The following is a 24984-nucleotide window of genomic DNA, read 5'->3' as shown; positions in this document are numbered from 1 at the left end:
CCTTCCTTAGGTTGGTTGATTGACTTCTGATTCAGCCTTCCCTCGGTGGGAAAAACCCCCGTATATAGCTCCAGCAAAGGTCTGGTTTTAGCCTGTAGATCTCTCTATTAAATCTGGTTGCAGAGGATCCTTGCACTTACCTGGCACTTGCAGTTCTGGCAGGGTTCGTCAGGATCGATGAATTCCTGCCCATCACTATAGATGCGTTGGTTGTAAGTACACTTGTTGCAGGTTGGGCAGCAGTCACCTGTGAAGAGGCAAATGGAAGGGCTGAGGTCTTGCAAACACTCAATTAATAATGAGTGCTAATGGCTGAACACTGTTCAGGGAACACATGGAGAGGGTCGAAGGACACTGCGCAATCTTATACAGATCTAAGTAGAACAAAGCTGATCTTTCTCTTAGAACTCAAGTGACTCTGCACTTTACTTACAGTCTTTCACAGATGCATACGTGTAACACAGCATTCTAGTAAATAGTATAAGTGTGAAAAAAAAGAGAAGCTGCACAACTGAATGTTCCATTTGAGACTTTTTCAGCAGTGGTTACTATAAAAGCATTTTCTCTGTCAGTCTCTCATACTCCATAAGTCACTGTAACTGATGATGTATGAGAGTTGTATTGGGGGGCATTCACTTCCCACAGGAATCACATTAAGGGATTACATTTGAGTTCTTTGTGTGGAAAAATGCCTCATTTTGCATCAACAGCTACTGGTATGAATGCTGCAAGAGTGCTGTCCGTGCAAAATGTATTTTCTTCCTACAGAACTCACTGCAAGGAATGGTTGAAGAGTGCAGGCAAGGGAGTGATTTTCCCTCTTCTTCAGGAAACACTATAATGAATGATTCAGGAGCATGCACTATAAAAAATAGCCCTTTGATCTTTAAGAAGGAATTACTGAAGGGCAGCGCAGAGTCAGATGGGGTACTGAGAGCAGACACTACGTAACTTATTGGTGTCACATTCAGGCACAAAACAACTACGTGAAACGAATAATCAAGATACAGAAAAAGATACACCACCCTAGGGCTTTATTTGAAGTAAGGCAGATGGGATATGCAGATATCCTGTTAGCTGTATTTCAAGTGTAGTAGGCTGTAATGCACTTGTAATATGGTGGATGGGATGTCTGCCATGTTGTTACAGAGTATTCCATAGCTATCACCTACCATTGGTTTGGGAGGGGTGCAGGCAAGCAATAGGTGGGCACTGCGTTGCTCCACAGACTGTGTCCCCATTTACACAGGTACAGGTACTGCATGGTTCTCCATCTGGCTCCCATGCCACCCCTTCATCGAACTCTGTCCCATCCAGCACACAGACTGCTCCAGATAAAAACAAACAATTACATAAATGCAACTATAATAAAATACTATGCAATACAATCTTGTGCTCAGTGGCGTCCATCAATGTCAAGGTACAATGATATTCAACCAAACCTCCTTTCCTGCACTGACACCTCCGGGAGACAGGGTAATCGTATTGAGAACATGTACTGCACCAGTTTCAAAAGATTCCCAACAGAGGCACTGGCATTTCAACTTAACATTTGGGGAAGACAATTGCTAATGGCAAGCACTGTGACACATGCAGAGATTAAGGGTGACACCAAGGATCCTACAATATCTTACAGTGGTAGGGCTGAGGCCAGTGGAGCACTGCTGGGGATCTTGGGCTCCTGCTGATTTCAATGTCACACAATGGTACTACCACATAGCCAATAATGTGTTGTTAACTGTCATGGTTCGGGCTGGACTGTTCCCATGGGGAACTGGGTCAAGACTTATTTGCATGTGGCTGGGTCTAAACTGTAATGGCATGGGTAGCAAAAAAACGATGGATTTAGGCTCAGATCTCTGTAGTGGAGGTGAATGTTTGACATTGTTCAGCATTCTGTCTAGAACTTGTTCTTTTTGCAATTGTTGACCTAAGTGGGACGGGTATGCCCAGACATGGGTCCTGTGCTCCCTATGCCACTGGATTCAAGCTAGCCTGGTTGAGAAGGGGTAATACCCTGAAACTGGTCCCGGGATGCTTGTTTCCAGTCCAAGGAAGACCTGGCCTGGTAGTTTAGGCAGGACTGGTCCCATGGGGAACAGGGTCAAGACAGATTTGCATATGGCTGGGTCGAAACTCGAAAGGCATGGGTAGTAAAAAAACAATGGATTTAGGCCCAGATTTTTGTATTGGGAGTGAATGTTTGACATTGTTCAACATTCCGGCCATCACTTGTTCTTTTTGAAACTGTCATGGAAAAGCACAAATGATTGGGAACATTTTGTGGCAATGCACACCTTTGTTCACACTGTCCTGACAGGTTACTGTGCAATGGAAATCTTTCAAATCACAGTTTTACTTGACAAAATATGTTGATAGCATAATTCAGAGTTACCCCAACTATAGGTTTCTAGTAAAATAGCTAGCACAATTCGGGAAATGAGCCTTTGTTTTGCAAAGTGCCACTGACATTTCCACACCATCACCCTATTTCAATATTCTACAATGCTAATATTACAGTCATGCATCCAAGCATTTGACACACAACATTCACAAAAAAATAACACAATGCGGAGTACACAACACATTCTTCTTTAAACTTAAGGCCATCAACATTATTCATCAATGTACAGACAACTGTTGCTAAGTGGCTCGATGGGCACATTTTAGTTCACTAGGTTGCCCAGACTCCATTAGCCTATTGTCCTCACAGGGTTCAAGGCATGACTGCTAATAAAAATATAACCTGTATCAACAGGATTACGCTGCTAACTTCCATCGTGCATCCCTCCCTCAATATGCCCAAACCAGATATTACAAATCGTGCTGCAGTATGCACTATGACCCATGACGGCAAGCAACGCCGTAGGGAGAGAAGACTAGCGTAATCAAGAAGAAAGAAATTCACCTCCATTTCACTGCTGTCTCTTCAGGCTACTATAAGCAACCTTATCGAGAGAAAGAGCAAAAGGTACACTCTGCTTCCACATGTTAACAATTACTTTGAACCAGATGATACCAGGGCAACAGCAGAGAAAAATAACCTTTGAAAGCTTACTACCAATTCTCCCTGGTGACACTGAAGCACTGATTAGCTATTTCCAGTAGCAAAGAAACTGAAAATAAGAGTGCTTCAAGTTGACAATTGCATTTGATGAACATCATAGGTAGTCCGTCACTTAAATAAAACACTTTTCCTAACCTGATGCTTGGAATATGGACTCAGATCATCTATAGATACCATTCCTTGTATCTGTGCAAGACTATACTCGGCCACCCAGCAGTACCTTTCAAAAACAGCACCTCCCCTGCTTGGGAACAAGAAAGGCAGATCACACACCACAAGAAAGCTGGATGTGGTGCCATGTTAAAAATGTGAAGAGAAATTGTAGCGATAACCAAGAGCATTCGAGCACAAGTGAAGTAGCCTTAGCCACAAATGACATCTGGGTATTGCTACGAAAAGGTCCCAACCCAGTAAAGGGTGTGGTTGCCAACCTTCAAGGAAAAACCATTAGCTACTATGTTCTATGCCAGGAGAGACTTGAAGCACAAGTTCTTCTATGCACCCAACACTCAACAACAAAAAAGCGGCTGCCATTCATCTATTGACAGTACATGCTGGTACGAATGAGACGCACTATGCTCGCAGCATGGAAATATAAGCATTCACAGAGGAGGCACCAAACATTCTTCAATAAAGCAAGTCAACGGCATTTGCTGCTTACAGATGTTATGTAAATTCAAAAAAAGCCAAACAGATGTATTTACCTTTGAAGGACCAGAATCACACTTCTGATCTGGGGTGCGGGTAGGGGTCATTTTACACCAATGGAAGAGCACAGGGGAAAGCTAACAACATTACATTCATCACAAAGTGTGGTGGCCTGTTGCAGCACTGGCAATTAGCTTGAGAGCCAAATAAAATCCTGTGTTTACTTGGACATTCTCACACCTGCAGGAATATGCTGCATGAGTCAACAAAGACAAAACAAATCTTTGCTGAGACTGGGGTTAGGTGACTGGAGGGATATAATGCACAAATCACACCTCTGGAGTTGTTTTTGTACAAAAAGGTACATCGTTTAGGGCTCAATTATCTTAGGGCTCTTGTTACTTGAGGTTTGTCACATTATTTCACCCCACTGTCGCTCACGAAACACTCATTACTGAGGCAGGAATGGAGAGCTGGTATGTGCAGCTGCTGTAATGTGTGACCTCGAAAAGAAGTGAGCATGCCAGAACTGGCAGGCTTTTTCCCTCAGCTTTATGTCAGGTTTTGTTAAAAAAACGGACTGATCAAACCTTTCTGGTCACTTCAGCCTCCTTCATTCCTGAGAGAAAATGAATTCTCCAGAATGCACGACATCACAGATTTAGTTCACCTTCTGATTATTGGCCTTTCTCTTCCAGAAATAGAGGCCTAGAGCAATGATGCTCCTTGCCTCGCGTCATGGCTCCGTGCTTCTGGCGTGGAAAGTCGTGACACGAAACTGACGTCAGCGTGCTGCAGTGGCACCTATATACATCCTATCTGGCGAACACAATGCCAATGACGGACACAGAGTTGACCATTGCCATCTGACAGTGCACAGGGGTACTGCTCAAGAAAAACCCCGGATCCAAACTGATGCCTGGGGGAAATTCTAAGTAAGGAATCTGCAACTAGAAGCCTCTATCAGATAAAGTCCATCCACTAGCCACAGAGCAGGTGTTGCAAAGGGAGAATTCTATCCTTAGCAGATAGCATTATCACCATTTACCATTTAGGGCTTGAGTCCATGTGAGAAATCTGCTCAAGTTACCCGTTGGAGAGTTTCACAGAAAGTGTTTAATAATGAGTGTGTGAGATCGTGAAAGAGACCTATAGGAGAGTTAGATGGCATTGAACAAAGGAAAATGCAAGAGTGAACTCAAGAAGAGAACCAGACACCCTACCTTTGCAGATGGGGCAGCAGTGTTGGGGGTCACGGACGGGCCTAGCACAGGCTGGTGGTGGGCATGACTCCTCCTGACAGCGAACATTTCCTCCCTGGTAAAAAGAGAAATGAGAATCACAGGGGTGGTGTGTGGGTAGGGGGTGTTTATGTGGATGGAAATGTGGGTGTCTGTGTGTATGGGCAAGTAAGTTTGTGTCTGTAAAACTCATGGGCACACTATGTTCAACTGCACCTGCTCATCACTGGTGTTTCTAATGCAAAGGAAGATGGCATTTATGATGGCATTGAGGCAAACAGAAAAATAAGAGAGTTAGTGACTTTGACAAAGTCACATGGGTGTAATAGGGGATCCGGCTGCGCATAGGGATGAAGTGATGCTGCAGCACACAGTGGAGTACAAAGGTATGTGTGGTGGGGTTTATCTAGGAAACCATCAATCAGCACTGTGTAGATCAGCATAAAAAAGGGTGGGAATGTTAGAATCAATGTATTTAGGGTTGAGTGAGAACCCTTTGAAAGCATGGCAAGCAGTGTCAGCTTAAGGATTTTAGAGGCCTCGGCAAGACATATTTTGGAGACCCCTATTCAGAACAACCTTGAATTTTGATAACTATTTTCTCCTAATTCTCCATTGCAAGTCAAGAAATTCACTTACCAAACAAGTGCATTGCAAGCAGGGGCCGCTTCCGGGTGGGCTGAAGGTCTGGCCGTTCACGTACAGTGTGCCTTTGTAATCACAGTCTAGGCAACAGGGAAAGAGAGAGGAAAAATGATTTTTATTTTCATCAGTAGTATGCAAGTTTTAAGAATGGAAGGAAAAGCACAGGTCGGTATTAGGTGATGGGGCATGATGTGCTTAGTTGTAAAATATTTCCTCAGGCAAAAAGTGCACAACTATGCTCTAATTTTTACTAACATTAAACACAGAACACCAATTAAACATACATTGACATTATGGGGGGCATTCTGACCCTGGCGGTCGGTGACCGCCAGGGTCACCGACCACGGGAGCACCGCCAACAGGCTGGCGGTGCTCCGAAGGGCATTCTGACCGCGGCGGTTCAGCCGCGGTCAGAAAGGGTAAACCGGCGGTCTCCCGCCGGTTTACCACTGCCCTAGAGAATCCTCCATGGGGATTCAGACACCCCCTACCGCCATCCTGTTCATGGCGGGAAACCCGCCATGAACAGGATGGCGGTAGGGGGTGCCGCGGGCCCCTGGGGGCCCCTGCAGTGCCCATGCCAATGGCATGGGCACTGCAGGGGCCCCCGTAAGAGGGCCCCACAAAGTATTTCAGTGTCTGCAAAGCAGACACTGAAATACGCGACGGGTGCAACTGCACCCTTCGCACCTTCCCACTACGCCGGCTCAATTCTGAGCCGGCGTCCTCGTGGGAAGGTAGATTTGCCCTGGGCTGGCGGGCGGCCTTTTTGCGGCCACCCGCCAGCCCAGGGCAAATCTCAAAATACCCTCAGCGGTCTTGCGACCGCGGAGCGGTATTTTGACGGGGGAACATTGGCGGGCGGCCTCCGCCGCCCGCCAATGTTAGAATCACCCCCTATGTGTGTTGCATCAAGACATGGCTTCAAACATAAAAATAAATTAAAATAAAATAAAACCATGCTGAGGGTGCCCCAAACCCAAACACAAACCAGATTTACATAAAAGCAGCAGGGTTTCATGAACTTAAAGCATGTCCGTTAGAAGTGCATACCATGTAAGAAAGTGTACAGCTGTCATTGTACATGTATGCGCCACATCAGTCAGCTGGACAGACATCTGCATTACACTGAAAAGTATGTTGAAACCTTCAGTGTCTTACAAACTTGAAGACTGCTAGAAAATATCAAATTCATACAGTCACAGTTTTCTTCCAAACCACAGAATAAAAAACTGTGAACGAAGAAAGGTCACACTTTTGGTAGGTGCTAACTTTGTAAGGATCACAAGATCTCATCCACATCAGTCCCTTTACACGTAGAAGTACTCTCTACCCTACAAGCATCTTGCCATCATCTCAAGAAAACTACACCATGTCACAAAAACGACATACACTGTAATAAGCATCACCACATACTTGCACTCTTAGCAGAAATAGTGTGTATGACTGCCACCCACTGTCAGGTGGTAGAGCTGACCAGTCTTCAAGGCCTACAGACCTCAACAGTGACTGTCAACCCAGGCTTGGGGTTTAGAACACTTCTGAAATGGGGGACATGAGGCTATCAGAGGATTCTAGGGAGACCTATATGCCAACATAATAGAGGGCGCAGGCCTAGTTTAATCATATTAAACATTAAAAAAAAGATTCATCTTCTTATACGTCAGATAAATGCCCCTCTTCATTTTCTCTCATTCCTTGTAACAATAGACAGTGCATATTACTTTTTCCAATCCCACACATACATTTAGTATTGGGTCCATATTCATCTCCCCCTGTAGCCCATCATCCTTCCATGATGCTTGTCTAAGTCGCTTCTTCATCTTTAACTCCATAATCTTTAACGAATAATGACATAGCCAATCCTCTCACTCACTCTCTCCTATCAAACTTCCAGCCAGTCATCCTGTTGGGAGTATTATATCAGGAGTTCTGTCACTTAGTTCATCATCTCTGCCAATTCTGTCGATTCATCTGGCACTTCCTCTCCTGTCCCGACCTCTCTCATTCGTGATTTTTCAGAGTCCATTTCATCATATCTTTTTCCCAGGCAGTATTGGTGGGTTTCTTGACCAGAAGCTAGTGTGTTGCTCTGAGACGTTTAGCTAATATTAAAATTAGTAATAGTGTTACACCGAGAAAGATTATTTGTCCTATATTTCACAAAGTTGTTTAGACCCCTATATTTCATGTGCTTATTTTCATTTGTTTAGTGATGTTCTCCACCATCTGCATGTCCTGGGTGTGTCTCCAGTGTACTTCGCTCCCAAGGAGCCCTCTTCTTTGTGAGCGTGTTGTTTATTGTGACATCCTGTGCGTGATATAACTCTCCATTCCTCTGTCCCCCCAGGTAAACACCTTGAAACTGAACCAACTGGTGTCTCGGCATTTTGCTCCACAGCCATGGGACCATCAACTCCTAAAACCTCCCTACACTCATTATCTCATACTGTAAGTGTAAGTGTGCTAATATAATGCTACATAGAGCAGTATGCATATTCGGGTCCCAGGCTCTCCATAGGCACTGGAGTCAAGGGCCACGCAAACTAATTCTTGAAGATCTGAGCCCCTGACTGCTCTATGCTTAAACCCAAACTACTTGAAGTAGGGCGTTGTCTCCTAATACTGTTCCTCGCTTTGTCTACTGTGTGGTGGACTTATCTTTCAAGTGGGTACTCCTATTTCTTTGTGCTGGGCATCTCTTGTGCGCCGTCTCTTTTTTCTGTTTTACATCTTTAGATTTTCTTCCCTTGTTTACCTTTCATTGCCATCCTTATTCAGTTTGCTAAATTTCTACTTATCGCTCACCATTTGGGACCACATAGTGTTTCACCTTGTCAGCTGGCAAACTTTGCATGGTGTTCCTGCTCTGCCTAAAATTGCACAAAGAAGTGGAATTTCCCAGTGTGTATGACCCTCAGTTTGGCAAGGCAGAGCATATATTTCAAGTTCATGGCTGTGAGTTTACGTTTTACCTCCACACACATTTTTCACATTTTTTTATTCTTCTGAGTAGAGCCTGGGAACTTGTGCTTCATATTGTGGGTCTGCTTTGCTTCTGACCATTTGTAGGATAGTGTCTTTGTTGTGATAGCTAAGTGAGGACAAGGATGCAAGAGCCCCCTGAACATTAAAAGACCAGTTGTTTGCAAGGTAGTCAGTATCCACCCAAGAAGCTCTCCAAACTTCCCCTTCCACTCTCCCACGGAATCCTACAAATCGTAGATTATGTAGAAGGTTACAACCTCTTTAAAGTATAGCAGGGGTGACAGGAGCATAGCTATAGCATTGAAAAGAAGGCAGATGTTCGAGACACAGAATGTCTCTGCTCAGAGCTGGACATTTCCCCCTGCAAGACCTCAGGTGAATGTCCTCTCTACTGGAGGTTGTATGTGTTCATCAGACTTGGTGCCACTGTGCTCCAGGTTGTGGAAATTACATAATGTGTTTTTAATGGGCAGGTTCAAGCTACTGAAATGAACAGAGAAGAGCAGCAGAAGTTTGCCTCATGTTTATGATGGTAATGCACAGAGCAAGCAACTTCAATTACCCATCCCACTACGCCCACATTCCCTCACTTTCACCCTTGGAATTTCTCTGTTGTGGTGGTTGGACTGAGCTCAATAGGTCCACCTTAGCAGGACCTGACATCCTGGGCTGTGGCAGCCACTTGTCTATGTCTCATCAAAAGCTGGGCCACCAGCAGTTCAGAAGACAAAGGGTGTGAAAGGCAAATAAGGGGACCAGCATATCATTTTAATCCAGACAAGACCTTCCACTTCTTTCCAATAGGTGTGGCTGGCTATAAAAGTAGGGATTGAAGAAGGAGCAACAGAGGCCTTTCTTTCCATAGAGGAAATAGAATTCAACATACACAGCTTGTACATGTTTTATCCCATGAAGCTGTCTCTACAGTCCCAAGACCAGATGAAGTTACCCTCGGTAATGAACTTTCTGGTGGATACTCTATCTAACTGCAGAATCTTCACCTTTTGATTCCCCCCCTCACCCCCAGGTGCCAGACTGGATCCAGAAACTTTTCCAGCAACTGCTCTTGTGTACGGATAGGTGGTTTCATCAGACTACATGGTTTGTCTCACCTCTATAGGCATCAACCATTCACATTAACCTAAAAAAGATTCCACATACTTAGATGGGAAACATCAGTAAGAGACTGAGCATCATGACAGTGTACAAAATCTAACATGGAGCCCTACTGATACTGATACAAGTGCATTTACCCGAATACGTGCCTTATGTGTTTACAATGAAAAACCTAATTTTCATGGATACCTTAATATGCATAGCCACATTTTATTAATCACTTACAATTTCTTTTTTGTACCAGCTTGAAGACCACTAAAATCTTAGCATTGTTGCTCATTTAATTGTTCAAATAGAATGTTACTCTGGTACTACAGGCCCTGTGCTCGACACACCCAGTGGGCCATGTAACCTATCTAGTTTACATATTACACAACACATTTGTTGCACATCTACACATATTCTAAATGAACTATAGGTCTGATACTCTATGTTGTACACTGTGCATTTCTAATAACCCAAGCAATCACAGTTGAGCCTAGTTCTGAAGTCGGCACAACAAAGCAAAGATTTGAGAAAATAGGAGACTTGGCTCCTGTTCATGTTGGTGACAATGAAACACCACACCAATCCCCAAAGCACTGCCTATACAGTCTCTTGTGTCCAGCCTGGCCTGCAAAATGTATTTGGCTACATCCTGTGTGGACTGTTTATGCAAAGGTATTTCACGACTCCTCAGGGACGAGGGAAAAGATCTCACTCACCATTTCCTGGAGGACTCAACTGTAACCTCCCAAAAGGCAGACTGCCTTCAGAGACCATAACACCAAACTAGTGGAGGAGGACACCCTTTTGTAAAGGCAATCAATGAGCTTTGTTTCTCTATTTCGTGGGGCAGCAAGGAAGGTATTCAGGTTTACGATGCTGGCCAAAGCCTGCACCACATGACTTTCCAGGGATGGGTGCTGAGTCAAGAAGGCTGAGTCACCTGGAGCAGGCCAATGGTGTGTGGCAATGGGGCAACTCATGTTTGGCACTACACAAATCTACAACCTTCCACAATGAAAGTGTTTGTCATTGCTTCATTGAAAAATAGCAAAGACTCTGAAGTTGAGATACCAAGTAGCAAAATGTTTGTAAGCTTTAATTTCCACAACTGCAGTTCCAATGTCTCAACTACCCTATGTGCTTCTTCAGTAAAGGAGGCACATTCCTCGGCAGAGGCCCAATGGAGAGTTCTGATGAGGTACCAAGATTATTTAGGTGGTCTAAATACAGTTTGTCATCAGTATAATGAGGGGTTAACAAATGGTATGCCTTCTCCTCAATATCTTTGTCATGTGGTCAATATCTTTGTCATGTGGAAGATTCCAAAGGTTCTGTATGACATTTGAGTCTAACCTGAATAAAGCCTTAAGGCATCAAAGATATTGTTACTGAGGCAGAGGAACCGAGGGAGTGTCTTCCAACACCTGCTGTGCCTTAGTAATTTCATAACAAGACATTGGCTTCATATGCAGGATTGGTGTAAGGGCATCTCAGGGCCAGCAAGCGCCCAGCCAGAATTAGCATGATCTGTGGCAAGGAAGTGAAGGCATTGTCCTTTTTTTTTTTATTTGTATTATTTTTTGACACACAGTAGAATACAATTTCATCAAAAAAAAAAGAATCATAATCATTGCATGGGTAAACAGAAATCAGTTACTGATACCTTCATATAGCGGATGAAGAATTCATTAATCGCTTAATTATTAATATATCCTCTCGGGCCCTGGAGCCATGATAACAGAGGTGCCCGAATTCTAGAGCCTCTTTTTCTGGATGTGGTGCCCTTTATCATATATAGACATTATTCCAAATGATATACGGATAAAAGCCTAGTAATTCATTGATTCCAGGAGGGGGGCTCGGGTTCCCACCAATCAGATGCGATACACCCATGAAGCACAGACATTGCCAAAAAGAGAAAGTATTGCGATTGATTCTTACAAACAGTCTCATCAACCCCTAACAGCACAAACTGGGGTGTTAGGTTAATGTCCTGTTTCAGCAACTTTTTCAAAAATTCCAAAATATCATTAATAAGCCTAGACAATTTCCCACAATTGACAAACATATGGCAGAGATCTGCCTCCGAGCTCCCACACCGGGGACAAGTACTGCCTTCTGTCCTACTCCAGCTAGCGATCCTAGCAGGTGTATAATATAAGTTATACAAAACCATATAATGCTGGGCTTGCGGTCCAGCTGACAAGAGAACGCTTTAAGCCATATCTAAGGACTCGCTAACCGCAATCTCGCTAGCACCTACCCGCCGCTCCCACTTCTTAACAAGCGTTCCCACATCATCCTGCACTAAATCTAGCAAAAGCGGATAGAGGTTTTTAATAGCGCAGCATGCTGCTTGTCCCAACAGCGTCCATTAATCTAATCCTTCCCCCACACGGGTTGTGTTTGAAGGTGGTCAAAAGGAAATTCCTGATCTGTAGAAATTTAAAAAAATCTTTGCTGTCTAGGACAAACTCTGCTTTCAAATCCTCGAATGTCTATAAGTGGGCGCTCTCGTAAAACAAATCGCCCACTTTCTGGACCCTGTGATTAGCCCATTTTATACAGTGCCCATCTTTAAAAATCTCTGGAAACATTGGTGTGTTCCAGAGTGGCGTATAATAGCAAACCCGTCCCATGCCCATCTTGCGTTTAATCTGCACCCATACTTTGAAGGCAGCTCTGAGTTTGACTTTCTTTCTAATATTCTTAAAAAGACTGCGTCAGCATCCTTTTCCCAGATCAATGTATAAATAGAGGGAAGGCTATCGTGTGTAGTTCTACCCGGAAAACATAGGGGGTCATTCTGACCCTGGCGGTCGATGACCGCCAGGGTCACCGACCACGGGAGCACCGCCAACAGGCTGGCGGTGCTCCGAAGGGCATTCTGACCGCGGCGGTTCAGCCGCGGTCAGAAAGGGTAAACCGGCGGTCTCCCGCCGGTTTACCACTGCCCTAGAGAATCCTCGCGCTCCGCCGCCATGGGGATTCAGACACCCCCTACCGCCATCCTGTTCATGGCGGGAAACCCGCCATGAACAGGATGGCGGTAGGGGGTGCCGCGGGGCCCCTGGGGCCCCCTGCAGTGCCCATGCCAATGGCATGGGCACTGCAGGGGCCCCCGTAAGAGGGCCCCACAAAGTATTTCAGTGTCTGCAAAGCAGACACTGAAATACGCGACGGGTGCAACTGCACCCGTCGCACCTTCCCACTACGCCGGCTCAATTCTGAGCCGGCGTCCTCGTGGGAAGGTAGATTTGCCCTGGGCTGGCGGGCGGCCTTTTGGCGGCCGCCCGCCAGCCCAGGGCAAATCTCAAAATACCCTCAGCGGTCTTGCGACCGCGGAGCGGTATTTTGACGGGGGAACATTGGCGGGCGGCCTCCGCCGCCCGCCAATGTTAGAATCACCCCCATAGTGTCTGTTTATATATGCTAATACTGCTGCCAGGTGGTATAGCTTGAAGCTAGGGAGCGCCCACCACACTCTCTCCCTTGGGAGTATTAAATAGCGAAAGGCCCGGCGTGATTTAGTATAAGACCATATAAAACTACTAGCCAATCCCTCCATCTGCTTAAACCAAGCCTGTCCTAATTCTAGCGGTATAGTCCTAAAGAAGTATAGCACTTTGGGTAGGAAAGTCATTTTAATCACGTTGCAGCGCCCCACCAATGAAAGTTGCAAGTTATTAATGGGCTGCAGTTCCTTCTTAGCATTGCCTAAAACCGGAGCCAGGTTAATTTCCACTATCTCATCCAAATTGGATGACAGCCTGACCCCTAAATACTGAGCTTGAGTCACCTTGCGCTTATCCTGAATAGTTATCCAGGCATTGGCTAAAATTTGACATTTGGGGCCATATGTACGAACACATTTTCCCATTGACACAGAATGGGAAAAACCCTTTGATACATCTGGCCCTTGGTCTCATTCAGCAGATATCCAGACACCCTTCCAAATATACTGCCTCTTGTTTTATCTCTTTCTTTTAGAGCAGTCAGAGGGTCAGATGTAACAACTGGGATGTCATCAGCATAAGCCAATATTTTAGTGCTGCCCCTATCAGTTCCAGTGGCTTGATTAATCTGTTGCTTAATAATTTCCTAATCAATAGATCAATGTATAGAGCAAACAGCAGCGGCGAGCACGGGCATCCCTGTCTTGTACTTCTCTGCCCATGCTCAGAGCCGCCACCACTGCCCCTGCTAGCTTCCACAAACAAGAAGAAAAAGGGAAACCCCTAGAAGACCAGAAGGAGAAATCACCAATCTACACCTAGCCCTTCATCTCTCCCCCCTTCTTGTGTCAGAAGTCCACAACCCAGTTTGATTCTCCACTACGTTTGCTGTCTCTCAGTTGTCGCAGATATTCCCCAGCCTTGATTTCAGACGTAAAAGTCAGTGTTGCAGCCTTATATATAACCTTTAAACGACCGGGGATTAGGAGATACGCCTCCGCCCCCACCTCCTGAAAAGACACAATCATTTCCCTCAGACGCCATCGTCTCTCTACAGTAGCATGTGCAAAGTCTGGTCTTGAGAAGAAAGATACCCCATCCACATTTATCCTTGAATTGGGGCGAGCCTTTTCAAATACTGCTTGCTGAAGCAAGAAGTTGCCAAAATATATAATAATGGCCTTAGGGTAGCTCTGGCCACCAATGTCATCCACCCCCTGCTTTTTCTTAAAAATTGGTGTGCTCTCTGAATCTCTGTTTCCCAGTTCCAGCCAACAAGATCTGGGAAGGCCCTCTTAAACAATTACACTATGTAGGCCCTTGTGTCTTGCCCTTCCAGACCTTCCGCTATGCCCAAAATCCAGAGATTGTTACATCGTTGACGATTCTCTGCATCTTCTAATTTCCATTGAATGTACGAGATCTGCAGCTCCTGTACATCTGACTGTTTACTTACAGCCTTAACTTCTGTTTCCAGAGCATCCGTGCGAGTCTCCATTGTAGTGATGCGCGTACTTATATCATGACAAGACTTCACTACTCTTTTAATAGAAGACTGTAGTTGTTTATTTGCAATCTTAGCCTTTCTGCTATCTTTCTGTACTTGCTCGTGGTTATGTACCATAGTGTGATTAATAAGTTCCAGCAAAGGGGGTCCAGCCTGTTGTGAAGGCCCAATCATTGGGCTTGCAGGGAGATCATCAGCATTACCAGTTTTTGAAAATGCCTGCTGAGTTGCCATATAGTCACACTGAAGCTCCCCTGCTCCATCTTGATCACCCAGCTGCTTTCCTCTATAAGTTGCCCCATGGTTGCCACCATTACTAAATTGTAATCAATCGGTTTCCTTCTGCAGGTCAGCTTATTCGACCCCCAGATACTAGCAGCGGAGCTTCATGCAGAGTCAATGTCTATTGATGAGGCTTCTTCGTCTGATTCCTTTGACTGGTCAGAAAAAGAGAAGAAACTCTCTGCAGTATCCACTTGTCTGATCTCACCCTCGCTTATAATTCTTGCCCCAGCTAAGAAAATCCCAGTGCCTTCTGTAGCCCCCAGTAATTTATCCTCCTTCCCCCCTCGGTTGCTACTCAGTGATTCTATATTAGATGTTGGGGGGATCTCCCGCTCCCATCAATAGTCTCTTGCAGTGCCTCATGTTGGTTTGAGCTGCAAATCACTGTTCCACTAGCAGCCCCCCCCGAGTCAGCTCTCTCCTCCACTAACTGTGAGGGGTCTGTTATTTTGGCATCTTGTGAGGGGCCCAATTCGCTAATCCGCAAAAATCATACCTGTCCCATCCTGGCTGTGTGCTGCCCCAGCCACAATCCCTGTGCAACCGCCTGATTCGCCGTTGTGTATTGAAAGCCAGGCTCCTTGCATCTCATCATTACCGGTTTTTTTTGGGGGGGGGGCGTCTGCTTCACCCTCAGAGGCGGTTTAAACATCACGGAGATCTGTGGCCCTGTATCCACTGTGGTCACATGTTTAGCATTATCTTGTAGTTTCTCCATCATAGGGGCACTCTGCTGTGCTTTTCTTTGTGCACTGGCTCGTTCTTTAGAGGGGCCAACAGAATGCTTCTGGTCTCTCCTCCCCACATTTGTCTCCGGGTTAGACTTCACCCGCGCCACTTGGGGTATCTTCAGCATTTTAGGTGCCATCAAAAACCAACCGAACACCTCTGGGAACCCAGTGTGGGCGCCGGCGCCAAGAAAAAACAACAACCGCCACGGCGTTCTCCCAGCAACCGCAAGCCAGTCCAGGCTGTGTGCCGCGCCCCTGCCTGTAATCCTACGGCTCCACCTTCCAGGGCGCCGTGCCGTGCAGAACCAGGAGAGTGTAAATTCAGTGCCGCCTTCCGTCATCCCCAGGTGCACGGCAATCGAAAAGCGGGAGCTGCCGTGGTAGCTCTCTATCATCGGGCAGAGAGCCGGGTATAGAAGCCTGTCCGAGTCAGCCGGATCAGCCGGCCGCCATCTTGGATCTCCTATCTCAAAGGCATTGTCCTTTATTAGCAAAGGGGTCAGGTGGAGCCTATCTGGGTCAGTCTGCACTAGGGAAAGTCCTGTGAGCAGAAGTCAGACTGTGGGCCCAGAATTGTCAAGATAAGCTGCAGCGCTGCCTCACTGAAGTCCTTTAGCTGCTGTGGAGTTGAGTTGAAAATGGCCCTGGAAATTCAAAGTGCATTGGCTCCAACTGTAGAGTGGGTTAGAATCAGATGACAGATGCGGAGCTAGGCCTTTTGAAGGTCGACCGCGTAACCGCTCCTTGGAGCAGGAATGACAGGGAGAGGACTCACATCTGGAGTTTGTGTGTTTGAACTGAGATTTGTCCTTGGGCTCCATCTTAGACTTACCAAAAGATGAAGACGTGAACTTGGACTTGGAGTGGGAATGGGCCCACTGCATGGAGTGCGACCAGACACCTTTCTTATGCTAGTTAGGTACAACTTTGTCTTCCCCTCCCTGATGGCCTTCGGAGGCATCAGGGAGCATTTGTTGCATGACTGTGAATTTTGCATGGATCTTAGACACCATAAATTATGTCATGTGGGTCCACGAGCAACATCTGCAACCCAAAGAGGCTTCATAGATTACAGTCAGAAGTCTTTGGGGGAGACATCCATAACACCAAAAAAAACATTAATTTTGGACGTCAGTGAAGAACCAATAAAGTTTTGGAATGGTGCTCTGGATCTGAGTCAAAGATAAAAGAAAAAAGAAACTGACATCAGCTTGCAGGCGTGGTGCTTACACACACCTACACACTATCACTTCTAAGTGGGACAAAGCATGACAGAGTTCAATGATGCGACATATCTAGGTGCGGGATCTACAGGGAAAAACATTTCAGATCCAGTCTGGTGCCTGGAAGAATACAAAAGTCGAGGAATCTGCAGTTAGAAGTATCCATTAGCACTCTCGTGCCCATAGCAGTATTAGTAGGAAGGAGAGTTTCATTCACCGATATCTAGCTTTGCATCAGTTTAGGGGAAGGTTGCTATTTTATTAATAAGGCATGGTGTGACCTGGGTAAGAACATGTATATGACCACTGAGCTGACCACTGTTGCAATGCAATTGTTTAAGAAACCAAGTAGCAATTTTTGTAAATGTAAGTTTCATGTATTATTAAGGCTTATTTCACTGAAAATACATACTCCTGATTAAAGAAATTAAGCCAACTGGTTGGCTCCATGAGTTGAATTCTCACCTTTGACAGATAAAATTATGTGAAGGTAAATACAGTTATCTGCAGTTGGTAAACCCCTTTAAATGCTTGGCCTTCACCTCAGCGTAACTAAAGATCTTGGGCAAGATGTATGAAAAAAGCCTTTTGCGATTCGGAAATAGCGATTTTTAAGAAATCGCTATTTCTGATTCGCAAAATGCAATGTATCATATTTGCGATTTGGTAATAGCGATTTCTTAAAAATCGCAAATGCTATTATCGAATCGCAAATTGCGATACAGCCCCCATACGCATCTATGGGCCTGTCGGCCCATATTTGCGAATATTTTGCATGTCCCAAATTGCGAATTCCTAACAGGAATTCGCAATTTTGGGAAATGCAAAGCCCAGGGTGCTGGGGGCCTAAGGCCCCCTCTGCTGCACCTCAAAACATTTTTTAACAACATGTAAGGTGCAGACATGCCAAACAGGCATGTGTGCTTTACATGTAAATTTTAAAAATGCATTTTAAATGCATTTTTAAAATTTGTACATGGTTACCACCAAGTTCAACTTGGTGGTAATAGTGATTCCTTAATGCCCAATTCGCATTAAGAAATTGCTTCATACATGTGCTTTAGAAATCGCAAATAAGGATTCCTTATTTGCGATTTCTTATTTAGAGAGTCGCAATTTGCGACTCTCTAAACACGGTCGCAATTTTAAGGAATCGCTATTTTAGCGATTCCTTAAAATTGCATTCAGAATGCCTTTGCTACATTCTGAAAGGGCTTTTTGCATTCGCAAACGGGCCTTCGCACCGTTTGCGAATGTAAAAAGCTTTGATACATCTGGCCCCTTGTTCCTTCTTCGTTTTTTGAGATTGTGGTCTTTGTGTGTGGGAACTCAGTGTCAATGGACAGGCTGGGAGTGTGAAGTCAAGTTATTGGATGAGCAGAAAATGGTTAAATGGGGACACTGCTGCCTGCAAGGACTGTATATTTTAGCCTTCTGGCATGCCACTCCAGTGTGAGCCAGCAAATATTATAATACATATGTCTATGTTGTGACTCCCGCATCGAGGCCTAGCAGTGAGTTGAGGTGAAACCTGCACTATCCAGTGACCACAGGTATGCACACCCAGCAACCCAACAGTTACATGTAAAACAATGTACATTGATATCATTTTAAACTTAAATAGTACTATTTTTTTTATCTGCTGCAGGATCAGCATGGGCTTCCATTTGGATGCTGCACTTCATGCCACCTATGCACATGCTGCAATAAACTCTGGTGGGCTTTGCTGGGGAGTAAAGGGCGTAAAAGAGGAGGCAGTGGACCTCCAATATCTGACCACAATTGGCTCTAGCCCACCTGAGGAATTAACTGGTATAGTAAATAGCCAGTCTGGCTCTGTACATCTATCCTGTCTCTCTCAAAAGAAAAAAACACAGAAGGGGTAACCACGTAGACCCAGTGAGTGTGTGTGTGTACATGAGTGTGTGTGTGTGTGTGTCATCCTCCGCCCTAAATAGGGTGGGAGACGGAAGGCTTTTATTTCGAAAGCCCCTTCTCTGTCGGGCCAGTGGAGGGAGCATTTTGTCAACAGGGCAAATGGGGGCTGCATTGATGGAAAGGCCATTTGTCTCTAAATGAGGCAGGCAGGCCAGGAGTTTGGGGGACTTGATACTCTGCTGCTTGCAACACAATACTCTGGCCGCAAAACTCAAAATAAGGCCCTAATACTTTTTTGTGCTGCCAAATTTCCTTCCCTCATATCCCTCTGCTTTGCATGAGCTTTTAAGTAACTGACTAATTGTACAAATATTTTTAAAAAATACAATTTTCAGACCACTTATTATATTGTTGCAGGTATTACTATTCTTGATCAGAGTAAAGAGAAGACAATTCTCGTGTAACACAACATTGCTAATCATTCAAGGATACCTCATCTTTCTTACATTCACAGGAAGAGCAACACTGCCCATTTATTTTTCCTGGGTGGCTGCACTGCGGAGGAGAACAGCTGTGATCCATACGGTCACAGGAGACCTCACCAGCCTGTGAAATAAGGAATAAACACACATTTACTGCACAGATACAACTGCAACAAGAAGAAGTGGAGCAGGAGTGAATGTTATGTTACAGAAACAGGAATACACCTAGTTGATTTCATCACCTACTGTATACTTACCAAACAGCGACAGTTCAGGCAGGGATCACGTGGGGAGATGAACACAGCCCCGTCAGCATAGACCTGGGATTCATACTCGCATTCCTCACATCTACAGGTACAGAGAGAAAAAACATAAAGTCACTTTAGGGTGACAAAAGGAACAAATTAAACTAGTATTTACCATGGACAGCTCCAGAGCTGTATTCTACCGATGACACGTCACAGACAGCTTTATAACTGTGTATTACCAGAGACATATCCAAAGCCCCTCCATTACTGTGCTTTACCAGACACACAAACTATAGACAGCTACCTGTTTTACTAGACACACATATGAAAGACAGCTTCATCATTACATGTCACTGCACACATGCAGTGGACATCTCAGTTACCAGACAAACAGCACAGACTGTTCAATCCCTGTGTACTACACATATACTTAGGAGTAGCATCTCGATCATGGCATCCTACCATTGACACATCTCTGACTGTGCCATCTCTGAACATGTCCATTACTGTGCTTGGCCAGAGACACACGCTGCATGTTACAAAAAACACATTTTATGGAGCTCCTTCATTGTGAACATGACAGCTCTTTCACTGAAAATATGTCAAGTTATCGAGGTCTGCAATATCATCATACAAAATGTTATACCTGTATATATTCAGTATTCTTAATGCCACATCTACTTATTTTGAAAATGTAGTGGTGGTCGATGTAGTGGATGCAGTGTGTTTTGGCAGGTGAAATATCAAATGGAGTATAGTGAGCCACCTGCACCTTCATTACAGTATATTACCAGTGAGTGTGCATTACTTGAGGCATCTACTATAGAGACCTTCTTCACTGCACATAGGAAACCCACAGGGGTCTATTCACAAAATGCATTTTGTAGTAATACTACTCAAGTACTACAAAATTCTCTTCACTAACCTACGGGTCAAGATCTCCACCTCTGCCTTTCTTATCTTTTCTATGCAGCGATCTCTGCCAAAATGGTGAAGATCTCTGCACACATATGTGCATAGTTTTGTAGTGAATTTGGTCAAGGACCAGGGAAGTGGTTGGAAAATGGGGGAATTCTTACTACAAAATAGAAGGGCGCTTAGGGAGGAGTAAGGAAGAGCCTAGGTAGGGATTCAGGGGGATCTAGGGAGAGAAATGCTAATACAAATCTCCACCAGCAAAAGTGTAAGCCCATTGCTATTAAAAAAAAAATCTTTTAAAGTTACTTCAGCCCAAAAGACAACAAAACAGTCATAAATGTACTCCAACCCAGGCTTAGAGTAAGCCTGGCACCTGACATGGCCATTCCTAGTTACTGACTGAAACACTGTCCCATATAAAATAATGGTGCAAGAGACTTAAAATGAAACCCTGTAGAAAAATGTTTTAAGTTTCAAGAATTTGATTTCAATACTAAATACATATTTTGGATTTGAATTTAAAGGTTATGTTTTATTAAACATTTGATAATCTATTATTTTAAAAAATCATAAAGTATTAAAAAAAATTGTTACATTAAACTTCAAAAACATAATTTACATTAAGTAATTAAACTACTTTGAATTAAATTTAGTGAACAGTAATTAAGTATTAATATGCTAGTATGCGTAGGGATGTTTGGATTTGAAAAAATATATTATTTATAAAATAAAATATATTTTAATTATTTAAATGTTTAATAACGGTTTAATCTGGTGAGTGATTGTGCTATAATATTTTATTTTAATTCGTTTTAGGTTATTAATGATTATATTAAAAACATTTTTAATCTTGTTTACATTAAATATGTTTATAGTAAAGAAAATCAATAGCTTTCTCAATTTACCCTATACTTTACTATAGGGAGCTCTTCACCTCAGTGACAGAGATCTTTGCCTACACGTGAAATGCTGCTTTGAGGAATACTCAGAAATTTAGAGACATGCAAGGCTACACCTAGGTGTAAATCTACACTTGATTTATGCCTACGTGCAAGGGCAAATTTAAATGTGAGTAAATCTACACTTGTAAGTTTACCTTTGTGAATAGAATCCATAATTGGGAAGAATCCATCACTGAATATTTCATAGTGAGGTCCATCTTAGTGTATTACCAGACACCCATATTATAAACCACTTCATCACTGCATATTGCAAAGTGCATTTTCCATTGACCGCTCCATCACTGTGTGTTACGAATCATAGTCCATGAAATAGCATCGCTAGGTAGTACCATGTGGAAGGTTGACTTATTCATATTGTCTCATGAATTTTACCTTGTTTATTCTACTTTTCTTAAGATTCAATACATGGTTCTCTACAACCATCAACTGGGACTTTCATTCCTTGTATTCATATGTCCAATTGCTTTTATGTGTGAAGAATTAGTAAGTTGTGCACTTTGACACTCTTCATGGCTTGTCAATTCCAGCCCTGGTATTGTCATAAATGAAGAAATTGTTCCAAAATACTTAGATCTTCATGCGCTTTGCACAAGACTAGAGCATTTCAATATGGTTTAGGAATGTCTTCCTATGCCTCACATAGGGTGTTTCACATTTCCCTTTCCAAACCCAACCTAATTTTCAGGGTACGGATTTGGTTTTATCAGCTACTTTTGAGAATGGTGGTTGCTCTGAATAAGAGGGACTGCTCTGTACCTATACTAATCCCAAGGTAGGAGGAATACTTCACATACTGGTGAGGGGACTGAAGTGAATTGAGGGTACCCTGTGGTACTGGTTGCCAAGCAAAGGAACTGCCTCAGGTAGGAAAGCTGCTATCAATAATTTCCCTGGGATCTTTTCCTATTTACAAACCCATTATCCTCCCAAAAGGCCTTAGTGTTAAAAGCAGCAACCTCTGATTCTGCTCCCGTTACTCATACAAGTGCTTCTGAAAAAATTATGTTGCACAAGAGAAGAGATCGTAGACATATTTAGGTCACAAAGGGAGTGAAAGAGCACATAAGAAAGGAGCATAAACCAGAGAGAAGAGGCAAGAAGGCTCATGAGGGAGAGTGAAGATTTGCATTGTAGCCTGCTTCCCCACAGTGACTCAACCATTATCACTGAAACACTGCTAGAAAGGCTTACTGAAGACAGTGATCTCTACATCAGAACATCAAGCGAATGAAGACTCTTACCTGGGACAGCATTCCCCTGTCCTTCGAGTAGGATTTCTACAGTACACTTGAGGGCAGGTGACCAAGTTGCAGAAGACCGAGCCTCTCTAGAAAACAGAAATAAAACTAGAAATACTTGGTAATGGTCAGAGGGATTTTTAAGTTATGCTCTTCAAACCATTCTTCATAGACCTCGTCCCCTTTGGAGATAGGGCACAAAAGAGGAGGTTTGTACATCTTACAAACATGTAACCACATGTCAGAGACACGTTAATGTAACTGCTGCCAAATATAAAAATTTCAACCATCTGATAGCAGCAATGCCAAGAAGCCCTGAGGAGGCAGGTCACAGGGGCTACCAGAATGCAATATTAGTGTCTGGTGTGAGTTTACAAATGAGACAGTCACAAGTTATATTTTCTCAAAGAGAAATCTTACTCTGGTGTGACCATTTAACTAATGACATCAAGCAGCAAAATAGAGACCGAGAAGACCTCCAATTGGGCTCACAAGGAAAGCAAGAGTGACTTTCCAGGGAAGATGCTGCAATCAGTATGCCACAAGGTCAGAAATATCCATTGGAACTGTGGCCACTCAGGCCCTAATGGTGACTTTATATTGCAGTCTTAAGAAGTTGATCAATACTGATATATAAACCATGTGTATTGGGAAGCGTGGAATAATGATTATAAGTATGGCTTTTAACCACGGTGAATAATATCATCAAAGAGACTCTGATATGTATGTCAATGAATGCTACAAGCCTAAATGATTTTATTATCAATCTGCACTGTTACTAACTTTGTAATTTTCTCACTAAGCTTTATTTATTTGTTGAATGTACTACACTTCCCATAATGCTTCATAAGAGGCAACACGGGATTGAGTATAATTAATGAACACTGACAAGGGGCTTACCAACCGTAATAAAGTCCATTTGGTAGAAACACGTTGGTGAAGCTGCAGCAAGGTTATAAACTATATATAGTTTGACTCCCTGGAGTACGGTGAACTTATTTTGTTGTATTAAAGTTCAGGATTTATTTACATTGTAGTGACATCTACACTGTGGAATCAATTCACTAAAATTATAGGTGTAAAGGAAGTGGCATTACACAATCGCTGACACCCCATAACATCAAACAAAGTGACATCATATTCCTTATGACCTTCTACATTCCTCCAATAACATTGTAGGAAAGTATCCTCGTTCTTGGCATGTATACCCCCATTTTCTGCCTGTTGTCAGTGTGTTTGACGTGCTCACTGGGATTCGGCTAATCAGGACACCAGTGATTATGCCCTCTCCCTGTAAATTTGGTTGTTCGAAAAACACCCCCCCCACATTTAGCATACAGGTACCCCCTTGTAAGTCCCTAGTATATGGTACCCTGGTACCCACGGCATTGGGGTACCAGTTGATCCCCATGGGCTGCAGCATGTATTATGCCACCCATGGTAACCCCATGTAAAAAATGTCTGCAGGTCAGCCATTGCAACCCACATAAAAAGGTGCATGCACCTTTTCACAATAGGTCACTGCACCAGGTCACTGTAAGTCACCCCTATGGTAGGCCCTCCTAGCCCTGCGGGCAGGGTGCAAGTACCTGTGAGCAAGGGCACCCCTGCACTAGCAGAGGTGCCCCCACAAACTCCAGTTCCATTTTCCTGGACTTCATGAGTGCGGGGACGCCATTTTATGTGTGTATTGGACATAGGTGACTACCTATGTCCAGCTACATAAAGGTAACTCCAAACCTGGGTATGTTTGTTATCAAACATATCGGAATCATACCCCAATACTGTTGCCAGTATAGGAAGTAGGATTCTATGCACTCTCGGGACTCCTTAGAAGACCCCCAGCATTGGTACTATCAGCCTTCTGGGGTTTACCTGCCAGCCCAAGCTGCTGCCACCCCTCAGACAGGTTTCTGCCCTCCTGCTGCTTGAACAGCTCAAGCCCAGCAAGGTAGAACAATGGATTTCCTTTGGGAGAAGGAGTAACACCCTCTCCCTTTGGAAATAGGTGTTATATGGCTTGGGAGGGGAAGCCTCCCCAAGCCACTGGTATGCTTTGAAGGGCACATTTGGTGCCCTCTGAGCATAAACCAGTCTACACCGGTTCAGGGACCCCCAGTCTCTGCTCTGGTGTGAAACTGGACAATGGAAAAGGGAGTGTCCAGAGCTCCTCCATGAAGGTCTCTTGAGTCTGCCATCTTGAATTCAAGGTGGGCAGAGGCCTCTGGGAGCATCTGAGTGGCCAAGTCAGGCAGGTGGCGTCAGAGGCTCCTTCTGATAGGTGGTCACCTGGCTAGGTGATCAATCCCCCTTTCAGGCCTATTTCGGGTCTTCCTCTGGGAAGGGTCCTCAGATTCGACTTGC

At 44.1% G+C, this 24984-nt stretch overlaps 1 protein-coding gene across 1 annotated transcript in view; it reads right to left on the bottom strand.

Annotated features, from left to right (window-relative positions):
* Positions 1–24984, bottom strand: part of KCP (kielin cysteine rich BMP regulator) — a 521393-nt gene that overhangs the window by 265038 nt on the left and 231371 nt on the right. Inside the window, exons 23-29 of the mRNA XM_069229392.1 lie at positions 22624–22709; positions 19512–19602; positions 19279–19378; positions 5596–5681; positions 4939–5032; positions 1173–1325; positions 141–247 (exon numbers count right to left, since the gene is read on the bottom strand). Of these exons, the coding sequence (XP_069085493.1) occupies positions 141–247; positions 1173–1325; positions 4939–5032; positions 5596–5681; positions 19279–19378; positions 19512–19602; positions 22624–22709 (717 nt within the window). The remainder of the gene's footprint in view (positions 1–140; positions 248–1172; positions 1326–4938; positions 5033–5595; positions 5682–19278; positions 19379–19511; positions 19603–22623; positions 22710–24984) is intronic.

Source organism: Pleurodeles waltl, chromosome 4_1 (genome assembly GCF_031143425.1).
Source record: "Pleurodeles waltl isolate 20211129_DDA chromosome 4_1, aPleWal1.hap1.20221129, whole genome shotgun sequence".
NCBI lineage: Eukaryota > Metazoa > Chordata > Amphibia > Caudata > Salamandridae > Pleurodeles > Pleurodeles waltl.
Note: the sequence above shows the minus strand (reverse complement) of the source record. Positions and strands in the feature narration are given on the sequence as shown.